The sequence below is a fragment of the Pseudonaja textilis genome, chromosome 17 (assembly GCF_049901715.1).
Source record: "Pseudonaja textilis isolate UNSWEBS1 chromosome 17, rPseTex1.2, whole genome shotgun sequence".
Taxonomy (NCBI): domain Eukaryota; kingdom Metazoa; phylum Chordata; class Lepidosauria; order Squamata; family Elapidae; genus Pseudonaja; species Pseudonaja textilis.
This window is the reverse complement of record NC_142006.1, coordinates 3308050-3319391: the sequence shown is the minus strand read 5'-3', so window position 1 is coordinate 3319391 and position 11342 is coordinate 3308050. Positions and strand designations below refer to the sequence as shown.

At 47.5% G+C, this 11342-nt stretch overlaps 1 protein-coding gene across 2 annotated transcripts in view; it reads right to left on the bottom strand.

The window, feature by feature from the left end:
- The window catches only part of CERCAM (cerebral endothelial cell adhesion molecule), a 15700-nt gene extending 4776 nt beyond the window's left edge, over nt 1–10924 (bottom strand). The window contains exons 1-11 of one of the 2 annotated variants that reach the window (XM_087914442.1): nt 10656–10924; nt 10346–10347; nt 7881–7991; nt 6959–7076; nt 6197–6331; nt 4849–5053; nt 2844–2963; nt 1218–1294; nt 994–1100; nt 576–708; nt 93–220 (exon numbers count right to left, since the gene is read on the bottom strand). In XM_087914442.1, coding sequence (XP_087770568.1) covers nt 93–220; nt 576–708; nt 994–1100; nt 1218–1294; nt 2844–2963; nt 4849–5053; nt 6197–6331; nt 6959–7076; nt 7881–7991; nt 10346–10347; nt 10656–10886 — 1367 coding nt within the window. In that variant the 5' untranslated portion in view covers nt 10887–10924. The remainder of the gene's footprint in view (nt 1–92; nt 221–575; nt 709–993; nt 1101–1217; nt 1295–2843; nt 2964–4848; nt 5054–6196; nt 6332–6958; nt 7077–7880; nt 7992–10345; nt 10348–10655) is intronic. The other variant, XM_087914441.1, reaches the window with a different exon arrangement.
- Nucleotides 10925–11342: the final 418 nt, after the last annotated feature.

The window sequence follows — 11342 nt, the reverse complement described above, 5'->3', positions numbered from 1 at the left end:
AGGAGAAGAAGAAGAAGAAGAAGAAGAAGAAGAAGAAGAAGAAGAAGAAGAAGAAGAAGAAGAAGAAGAAGAAGAAGAAGAAGAAGACATACATCAGCTCCCAATCGAGTTGCGTCTGCTCCAAGTCATCCATCAGCTTCAAAAGGCGCCTCTTGAAATAAGCCTCGAATCGGATGTCGTCTTCTAAGACAAGGGATTTCTCCAGCCCTCTCTCGACGATCTGAAAGACACCCACAGGCATCTCCATTTAAAGGGACTCCTTTAAATGGACGGGGTTGGACTAGATGACCTACGAGGTCATATAGGAAATATATATATATATATTTCAAGCTTCAAATCTATGTCCGAATTATCACGTTTAATGCTTAATAAATGGGAGGGGAAAAATGATGAAATACACCAGGAATAATCTTATTAGCCACCATTTTTCCCCCTCAAATTAAAACATACTTTGAAGTTAAGTCATGTTTCGTCCCGGTTTCTTCCTCATCCTGGTCACCAGGATGGCCTGGAAGACCAAGGATGGCGCTCGGTCTGAACCAGGAAAGACAAACCAGTTTAAACCTGGATCTTACCTCTTTCCAGACACGGTGGTGACTGAGGAAACAGCCAACCTCTCCTTTGGTCAGCGTCCTTCCTGAAAAGGGGTCATAATATCCTTCCAGTAAGTTGATGCCGAGTTTCTTGATGCTGCTGCTATTCAGGGACCTGACAGAGAAAAGGAAAAAAATAAAATAAATCAAAATATTGTAGTAAGAATTGAGGGAAAAGACATCCAGATTTAGCCCAAATCAGGGACAATTGTGCCTTCGGTGAGATTTGGAGACACTGGGAAGGCATCGGTGCCCCGAGCTACTCTTTTTAAGGGTAGACTGCTCCTGAAAGTGGAGGCTTTGTCATGGACAAAAGCTTTTGGCCTTGGGATTCAAAACTCTAAAGTGGGTCTCTGGGAAAGCCCGGGATTGGTAAAAGACAACGCAACCCATCAGCCACCTTCCATCTACGGCGTCGACCACCAAGGGAGCGATTTCCAGCTCGAAGAGAGACTCCAGCATGCGTTGCCGTCGGTCTGCATGTCGAGCCAGGTTGATGAGAAACACCTGTGAGGTGGGGGGGGGGTGATTTGTCTAAAGGGTCTTTAGAGGGCATCTAGTCCAACACCCCCAACACCCCGGCTGCCCAGTGCAGACAAATCAGCTTGTCGTTCTTTCCCTCACCTCATCAAACCCGATCTTGGTGGGATGTTTTGGGGGGACGTAGAGGTGCGTGGAACGGGCCATCGGAGGCCCATCGACTGCAAGGGAGGAAAACAAGAGAGAAAACTGTCACCCTTCCAGAGTTTAAATTTTGTTTTCCTCTTTGTTCTTTCTTTTGTTCTTCTCTTTGTTCTTTTGTCCTTCTTAGAAAGCTTGAGAAGAGGGAGGGAGGGAGAGAAAGAGAGAAAGAAAGAAGGGAAGGGAAAAAGGAAAGAGAAGGGGAAGGAGAAAGAAAGGGAGGGACAGAGGAAGGAAGGAAGGAAGAGAAGGACAAGACAAGGGGGAGGAAGGAAAAAAGGAAGGGGAGGGGTGAGGGAGGAAAGAAAGAAGAATGGAGGAAATGAGGAAGGAAAGAAAGAAGGGAAGAAAGGAGAAAAGAGAGAGAAAGAAAAAAGAAAAAGAAAGGGAGGGAGGAAGGGGAAGGAAAGGAAGGGAAGGAAGGAAGGGAAAAGGAAAGAGAAGGGGAAGGAGAAGGAGAAAGAGAGGGAGGGACAGAGGAAGGAAGGAAGAGAAGGGCAAGGAAAGGGGGAGGAATGAAAAAAGGAAGGGGAGGGAGGGAGGAAAGAAAGAAAGAGGAAGGAGGAAATGAGGAAGGAAAGAGAGAAGGAAAGAGAAAAAAGAGAGAAAGAAAGAGAAAGAAAGGGAGGGAGGAAAGGAGGAAGGAAAGGAAGGGAGGAAGGAAGGAGGAAGGAAGGAAGGAAGGAAGGAAGGAAGGAAGGAAGGAAGGAAGAAAGAAAGGAAGGAAAAGAGAGAGAGAGAGAAAGAGTGACTTCAACTTTTTTCAATGCAGTAAGATACAAAAACCAAAACAAAGTAAAAATCCACCGTCGGTGTTTTCTTTTACATTTCCCACCCGTTAAAGCCCTTTGCAAAAATCCCAACGCCATTTCAGTCCTCAAAACCTAAAACCGACATTAGAATTAGAATGAGAAGAACTTTCTCGTCATTGTACAAGTACAACGAAACTGTGGATGCCCCCCAGCAACCGTTCGCAATACAATGAAACCAAAGCACTTAAAAATGAAGATAAGAAAGATAAGAGCACCTGCGTCTCCATTTGCAATTTGAGAGTACAATATCTACGCATAGACACAAAATAGACATCCAACACTGACTGTGATTCTTAGCCAAGTACAATACACAAGAGATGGATTGTACTGTAATAAGTTATTATATTTATATTAATATATTAATATTAATGGGGTATTGGGATTTCACATCTTTTCACATCTTAATAAGGTAGTGACTTTGTGTTTATTTGCGGTTTGGATGGCCCAGGGAAAGAAGCTATTGGTAGTTTAGTGGTGTGGGATTTTATCGACCTAAAACGCCATCCAGACAGCAGCAGGTCCAAAGGATAATTGCCAGGGTGTGAAGGGTCTTCTATAATGGCCTTGGTTCTGTTTTGTAATAAACACCAATTCTTGGTTCTCCTAAAAACCCCAGCTCGCCTTTTCAGTCCCGCAAAACAAAATCTCCCCCCCTGTCCCCCAAAACAAGCGATAATCCTTCCCCCCCCCCGAGGCTCCCTCTGAAGACGCTGGGACTGTTGGGGGGGTGAGCCGAGGACACCCCCCCTCTACCCACCGATGGCCTCCAGGACAAGATGCACAAACTGGATCTCTTCCTCTTCCAGCGTCTGGCGGGACCCCATCGGCACGTTGATGTAGCCGAACCTCTCCTGGTTACATAGGAACATCTCCGCTCCTGGATGGAGGAAAAAGACGGCAAACCCTCCAGCGTGAACTCAACAGATTCCTTTAATGAGGAGCCCCCATCCCCCCGGCCAAAAGTTTCTCTCTCAACGTGGACCGACAAATCCGTCTGGCGGGGAGATGAATCATGTCAACTTGGAAAGCATTTCTATGCCCGTTTGAGAGTTGGCAACAGAAAGGGAGAGGCGGAAAGGTTATTTGAAAGAGCAGTGAGGCAGCTTGGAAATCGAAAGTGCGTGCCGTGCATAGTTTTTCAGAGATTGTAACTTGGCGACTGAAGTTTCTGGACCGCCAAAATCTAATTGGAGAACAGGATTGATGTCTCTTGGCTATGAACATGATTGGAGAAGATGACTGATGACTCTTGGCTACGAACATGATTGGAGAATGTGATTGATGACTCTTGGCTATGAACATGATTGGAGAATGTGATTGATGACTCTTGGCTATGAACATGATTGGAGAATGTGATTGATGACTCTTGGCTATGAACATGATTGGAGAACGTGATTGATGACTTGGCTATGAACATGATTGGAGAATGTGATTGATGACTCTTGGCTATGAACATGATTGGAGAATGTGATTGATGACTCTTGGCTACGAACATGTTTGGAGAATGTGATTGATGACTTGGCTATGAACATGATTGGAGAATGTGATTGATGACTCTTGGCTATGAACATGATTGGAGAATGTGATTGATGACTCTTGGCTATGAACATGATTGGAGAACGTGATTGATGACTCTTGGCTACGAACATGATTGGACCGCCAAAATCTAATTGGAGAACAGGATTGATGTCTCTTGGCTATGAACATGATTGGAGAAGATGACTGATGACTCTTGGCTACGAACATGATTGGAGAATGTGATTGATGACTCTTGGCTATGAACATGATTGGAGAATGTGATTGATGACTCTTGGCTATGAACATGATTGGAGAACATGACTGATGACGCTTGGATATGGACGTGTTTCATTGGAGAATATTGATTACGTTACACTCAGAGGGGTGGGGGAAAAACAGGGTCAAGGGTGACAGTGAATTATGTTTCAGAGTCGGCTACACCCAGGTCATGCCGACATGTCTGCCACATCTGTTTGTCTCCGCCCCCTGCCTTTGATCCCCAGAGCTAGGGTGGGGCTTCACTAGCAGTGGTGGCTCTTCCGTCCCAAGGACTGGCTCATAGTTTTCCACTGCTCTCCTCTCCTCTGCCTTCTGCGCATCTGTGCATCAGGCACTGGACCCAGTTGTTCCTCCTCTTCCTCATCAGCCACCTCCAGACCTGGGGGCAGTTGACTCTCCATCTGAGAGCTGATAGATGGTCCAGGCTCCACCTCTGTCTCTCTCTCTGCCACCTCCCTAGCATCCTGTCAGTGTGTGAGAGAGTTGAGGGCTGTTTGGAAACTGAAGCAGTATTTGCTGTGTGAGCAAGGAGAGAGCAAGGAGCCTGGGTGTGGCTTAGCTCAACTTTACTGTACTAAAGCTGCTTGGTGCTGTGAAAGTAAAACTGAAACTCCTCTCCTCGGCTGGCGTTTTGCATTTGGAGAGGATTTCTTTTCAGGTGGGGAGGGGGAGTAGACCTCCTTAGCATCAGAGCGTGTTAATAATAATAATAATAATATAGGGAATATTCTAAATGCTCTGATGGCCGTTTCGAAGAATCCTTTCTTAGTGAGCTCCTAGAAGCCAAGAGGAACCTACATGCCAAATTTCACATTTGTAGGCTTTACGGTTCTGGAGATTTTGTGATGATGTGTGAGCGGTATTTTGCCTTTATATATTATATACAGATAGATAAACGAATAAAGACTGTAAAATCTTTCCCAAAAGCAGATTATTCTCGATGGTCCCCCTGTCTGTGTCCTTACCTGCAACTTGGCAAGAGTAGGCAAAGACATTGATATCGTCGAAGGGCCACGCGTAGGTGGGGTGAGGCGGGTAGAAGGCCAGGCTGGCTGTGTTGTTCTTGCGCAAATCAATCAAAAACGTGGCGAAGACCATGGGCAGAGCAAAACACCCGAGACGCTGGCGGTTCTTGGTAGGGAAATAGTCCACTGTCCGTCGGTAATAACCCTGGTGGGAAGAAAGATCCTTCAGATCCACATCCCCTTCGCATCATTTATCCACCAAATGCCGCAGAATGAATGAATGAATGAATATATATATACACACACACACGAGATTAAACCCAATGGTTTTTTACTCTTCTGATCAGAAACAGGTAGTGCTCCACTTAAGACCATGAGCCCCAAAATATCTGTTGCAAGACAGTTGACATAAGTAAGTAAATAAATAAATAGAGAAAGAGGGAGGGAGGGAGGGAAGGAGGAAGGAGAGAGAGATGTAGGCAAGGGACAAAGGAAGGAAGGAAGGAAGGCGATGAGATTGAGAAGAAGGAAGGAAGGAAGGAAGGAAGGAAGGAAGGAAGGAAGGAAGGAAGGAAGGAAGGAAGGAGGGGAGGAAGGGAAGGAAGGAGATGAGATTGAGAAAAAGAAGGAAGGAAGCAGGAGGGAGGGGAGAGGAAGAAAAGGAAGGAAGGAGATGAGATTGAGAAGGAAGGAAGGAAGAAAGCAGGGAGGGAGGGAGGAAGGAAGATGAGATTGAGAAAAAGGAAGGAAGGAAGGAAGCAGGAAGGGAGGGGGAGAGGGAGAAAAGGAAGGAAGGAGATGAGATTGAGAGGGAGGGAGAAAGGAAGCAAGCAAGGAAGGAAGGAAGCAGGGAGGAAGGGAGAGAGGAAGGGAAAAAAGGAAGGAAATGAGATTAGGAGGAAAGAAGGAAGGAAGGAAGGAAGGAAGGAAGGAAGGAAGGAAGGAAGGAAGGAAGGAAGGAAGGAAGGAAGGAAGGAAAAAGGCAGGAAGGCAGGAAGGAAGTTGAATATAGGAGTTTTGTCCCATTTTACAACGTTTCCTTCCACAGTTGTTAAGTGTTACACTGCAGTTGTTAAGTAAGAACACATTTGTTAAGTGCATCTGGCTTCCTCATTGCCTTTGCTTGCCAGAAAATTGCAAAAGGAGAATCACATAACTCCGGGACATCTCAACTGCCATAAATATGCCTCGGTTGCCAAGCCTCTGAATCATGGGGATTCTGCAACAGTCAGAAGTGTGGAAAAGAGTCATAAATCACCTCTTTTTCAGTGCCATCCATTGATGGGTCACTAAATGAGCTGTTGTAAGCCAAGGACTACCGTATCTGTGTTCAAACCGGCCTGCTTACCTGCGGGGTGATCCCACACCAGAAATTAGAATAATATGTCTGGGAATCCATCATGGGGGCGACAACCGATTTGTTTTGTGCGATGAGGAACTTCAGGGTTTGATTGTTGGTCAGGATGCTATCAGTGTCGGCAAACTAGGAGCAAAAGACATATACCAGCTCAGTCAGGGAGGAGGAGGAGGAGGAGGAGGAGGAGGAGGAGGGAGGAGGAGGAGGAGGAGGAGGAGGAGGAGGAGGGGAGGAGGAGAATTTTGGTGCTCTCTGACCTGGGCTGTTTTTTTGCAGACATTTCATTACCCAACTAGGGAATATCATCCATGCTAAAAGGGAAAGGGGTGTGTGGAGTGGAGGAGGAGAAGGACAACACTTGTGAGGTCTGTGGGGCTCTCTGAGCTGGCTTGTTTTCTTGAAGACATTTCATGACCCAACTAGGGAACATCATCAGTGCCAGAAGGGAGAGAAAGCAAATTCCAGCACTTTCTAGCACTGAGGATGTTCCCTAGCTGGGTCATGAAACGTCTGCAAGAAAACCACCCAGCTCAGAGAGCACCAGTGACCCCACAGAGAAATGCATGAAAATGCATAAAAATCCTTCGCTTTCAAATTCATATTCAAATTTCCTGTGACATGTGGGGCCCTCCGAAGTATTAACCAAACCGTGGTTTTTAATGGGATGAGAAGATTCAACCAGCAGACTAAAAAGCTAAGGCTTTTGCACCACCCTGTCTTTGGCTGAATTTAGCAGACCCTGGTCAGATTTACCAAAATGTAATCCGCTTTCTGCGATCGAGCGAAAGCCAGGGCTTCCTGCTTCAATCTCATCATCTGTTCGAAACGCGCCTCCGTCCAATGTTTGGGTCCCAGTTCGTTGGGGTAAGATCTTTAAAAAGAAAGAAAAAAGGGGAAACGGATCAGAAGGAAGAGGCCACCCCACGCAAACTTTTATCAGGGTTTCTCTACAGCGTAAAATTCCGCATTTTGCCAGGGAAGAGTTACAAATATTTTGCCTCCGGAGAAAGAAAAAGAAAATCTGGGATTTTGGGGGTTTTGTTTTAAACATCGCGTGGAATTTTTCTGTTTATCCATTTGGAAAGTTTACAATGGACAGATTAACGCTAAAAATAAAGGAGAAACCGAATGCTTTTGGACATGGGACTTGTTTTACCAATGGCTAACTAAGCGAAACAGAGGTTAAAAAACGAAAAAGATTGAGAGAATGTTTAATTATAGAAGGAAGGTTTTTCAAGCATGGGAAAGCTAATACCGCTATGTGATCGTTATGAATGATATGTATATTAGGATTACCATTATGCTTATTGTCTTTTGTTTTTAAAACTAATTGTACGCACTGTTTGTATACAGAGTTTCTTATGTTTATTAAAGAAAAATGTATCAATCAATCTCTCTCTCTCTCTATCATCCATCCATCCATCCATCCATCCATCCATCCATCCATCCATCCATCCATCCATCTATATATCTATCTATCTATCTATCTATCTATCTATCTATCTATCTATCTATCTATCTATCTATCTATCAGGAAAGTTATCTGTCTGTCTGTCTGTCTGTCTGTCTGTCTGTCTATCTATCTAGGAAAGTTTAGAAAGAGGCACTCAGTTCAGGGAAGGGTAGACTGCCTCAGTCCAGAGAGGCTCTGTTTCAAGGCCTCCGAGAAACATACCTGGGCTCTTCCACAGATTTCCACACGATGGACCGGTAACGGTTTTCAACCGCGCCGAGCCATTCCTGCAGCATTTGCGTGGTATTGTCTACGTTGTGATCGGTGGTGCACCTGGGAAGGGGAGCGGGAAGGCGAAAGAGATTATGGTTGCTCCTCAACGGTAAGATTTGTTTGCCAATGGTAATTGGAGCTGTAAACCACCTCCTCCTCCTCCTCCTCCTCCTCCTCCTCCTCCTTTCTTCTTCTTCCTTATGATTGGAATTCTGCACCCTCGAATTCTGCTCATATTCCCTCTCTGCACAGGCTGGAAAGTCAGCGGAAGGCCTGCTCTGCCGCAAGCCAAGATGTTCCCTGGCTCAGCCAGTTCCTTGAAATTACATGTTTACTTTCCAAGCGTCTCTCAAGCTGAGCTCGGTTATGCCAACACATCAACTCCGAACATATTCCTAGCACGTGGCCCGTTAGGATCTGTGCTTTGTTGCTCCGTCAATTGGCCAGCCAAGGACGGTCTCACCCTTGAACAAACAGAGCGCAAAGCCAAGTAAACAAGACTCTAATTGCAGCATAATTTGAATTATGAAGTCAAGAGGGAAATAACGGGAAGGAGGAGAAATTAAGAATTCCTAGGGATCCTGTCTTTGTAAGACTGGTTGTAAGAGGACAGATGGACAAGGGGGGATGATGGGTGTTGTAATCCATGCCCTCGGGGGGGCAGCTGGATGGGGAGATGGGCCCTCTGCAGAAAAGGAGGAAAGAAAGAAGAGGCCAAGAGAAAGTGAGGCCCTAATGTTGAAAGAAGAAGAGGAAACAGAATAAAAAGAGGGAGGGCGGGAGGGAAGGAGGGAGGGAGGGAGGAGGAAGGAAGGAAGGAAGGAAGGAAGGAAGGAAGGAAGGAAGGAAGGAAGGAAGGAAGGAAGGAAGGAAGGAAGGAAGGAAGGAAGGAAGGAAGGAGAGGGAGGAAGGGAAGGGAGGAGAGGGAGGAAGAGAAGGGAGGGTGGGAGGGAGGGAGGGAGGGAGGGAGGAAGGAAGGAGGGAAGGAAGGAAGGAAAGAAGGAAGAAAGGAGAGGGAGGAAGGGAAGGGAGGAGAGGGAGGAAGAGAAGGGAGGGTAGGAGGGAGGGAGGGAGGGAGGGAGGGAGGGAGGGAGGGAGGAAGGAAGGAAGGAAGGAAGGAAGGAAGGAAGGAAGGAAGGAGAGGGAGGAAGAGAAGGGAGGGTGGAAGGGAGGGAGGGAGGGAGGAAGGAAGGAAGGAAGGAAGGAAGGAAGGAAGGAAGGAAGGAGAGGGAGAAAGGGAAGGAAAAAGGGGGAGAAAGGGAAGGGAGGAAAGGGGGAAAGAGAAGGGAGGGAGAAAGGGAGGAGGGAGGGAAGAGAGGGAGAAAAGAAAAGAAGGAAGGAAGGGAAAGGAAAAGGAGAAGGAGAAGGAGAAAAGGAAGGAAACAGGATGGAAGGAAGGACAGAAAGAATAAAGAAAGAAAGAAAGAAAGAAAGAAAGAAAGAAAGAAAGAAAGAAAGAAAGAAAGAAAGAAAGAAAGAAAGAAAGAAGAAATTACAACAGACTCACAATCTTGGATCCTGCCTTTCTGGAACGGCCCAGTGACATCCTAAAATTGCCTACATCGCTTTAACAGATCCTACAGATGGGGAAAAGCTCATCTCCTCCTTTATATAAAAACCACCCACCATTCTTATTACATTATTGGATTTGGGTAGTCTACAAGTTCTTAAAAAAGAACCACAAAGTGTTTTGTTTTTTTGTTTTTGTCTTTTTGGCCAGGGAGAAGTTTTGAAACACAGCAAAGGGAAATCTTTTGATCTTTGCCAGCAGCCCAGGTGGAGGTGGGGAGGCAGGTGAGCCATACCTGCTGGGGTTGGGAATTGTACCTGTTTGAGGGACAGGGCCTGGTGTGTGTGTGTGGGGGGGGGGAGAAACAAATTTATTTGCAGCCTCTAGTTCCCCCAAGAGCCTTAGGCATGTCCTAAACCACACACCATAACATAAAACAAGGTGTGGCATTTATTTTTTCACCACCACCCCCCAAAAAAATGGCCATCCAAAAATCCATCCCTCTCTCCTTGCCCAATTGGGCCGCAACCCACCATCCTGAAATTGTCGAGAGAGAGGCCTTGGACTCTAACTCCCATCGTGCTGGGTTGAGGGAGGATGGGAGTTGAGGTCTGTTTGCATATAATCGGGTTATGGGGGAGGGAGAACTCATTTGGCCAAACCCCGAAAGGAAGATGGTGGATCAGAGGGGAAAAAACCCAACAAAACAAAACCCTTGGAAAAGCCACAACGGGGCAAACGACAGCAAAAGGGCACACACGCACCCCAGCACCCCCAAAAACTCAGTTCTGCACCCCCAAACTAGCATCCATTAACACTGGGGGTGGGGTGGGAGTAATAGGTTCCCAATCGGTTTTGCAAATCTGATGGAGAAACATACGTGCACCCGCTCTCCCCAAAAAACCACTGTCTTTAAGTGGAGTGGAGGTCTCGCACTGCCTTCCCCCATCACCCCTGGTCCATAAAGAGTCCGGAAGACACCCCCAAAAGGGACAGGGACCCCAAGTCTTTCCCCAGCCAAGCTCACCAAGGCAAAAACCTACTAAGAGCCTCCCAATTCGCGCAACCCCAGACCCTCAATCCATCCAGAGACCCCCAAAGCCAACTCTGGAGAGAGAAGAGAACCCCCTCCCCTTCCAGCGGGCAGCTGTCCAGCTAAGAGGGGGTATCGGTGCTTGGCAAGGAAACCCCCCCAAAAAGAGACACCCGCTCACCAAATGAAGATGCGCCCGCGGGGTAATCCAGCGTTCCAGGGCCCCCAGGTAGTGGGGGAGAGAGTGCTGGGCATTGCGGGCCAGGATGGCGACCACCACGGTGGGCAGCTCTTCCTCTTCCTCCTCCCTGGCCGGGGGTCCCCCTTCCTCCTTCGTGGAGGGAGAAGGGAACCCCAAGGCCAGGAGGAGAAGCGCCAAGGCGCAGCGGAGCAAAGCGACGGGCGGAGGCATTGCGGAGTCCGCGGAGGAGGAGGAGGAGGAGGAGGAAGAGGAGGGGGCGCGGGGGGGGCAGAGGAGGGAGCAGAGGCGGGGGCGGGGCCAAAGGGGAGGGGTGGAACCAGAAAAGGGGTGGGTGGGTGGGCTTGAAATCCGAGCTGCTCCTGCCCACCGGCCCTCATCTTTTTCCCTGGGAACGCGAGGTCTACTAAAACCCTACTCGCCTTCCCATTTGAGGATGATGGGTCTTGCAGTCGCTGCCTAAATTCTCTCTCTCTCTCTCTTTCTCTCTCTCTCTAGACCCTCGCTTTTGTTCAGTTGCAGGACCGGCCCTCCGCTCCCAAGCTGAGAATCGGTCCACCAAAGCGCTAGTCCTCATGAAGATGTTTTTTTTGGGGGGGGGAATGGGGGGAGGAGGCGGAGGGAAAGGAAGTTTACCCCCCTTATTTCAGACCGTCCCTCTCTCCCAAT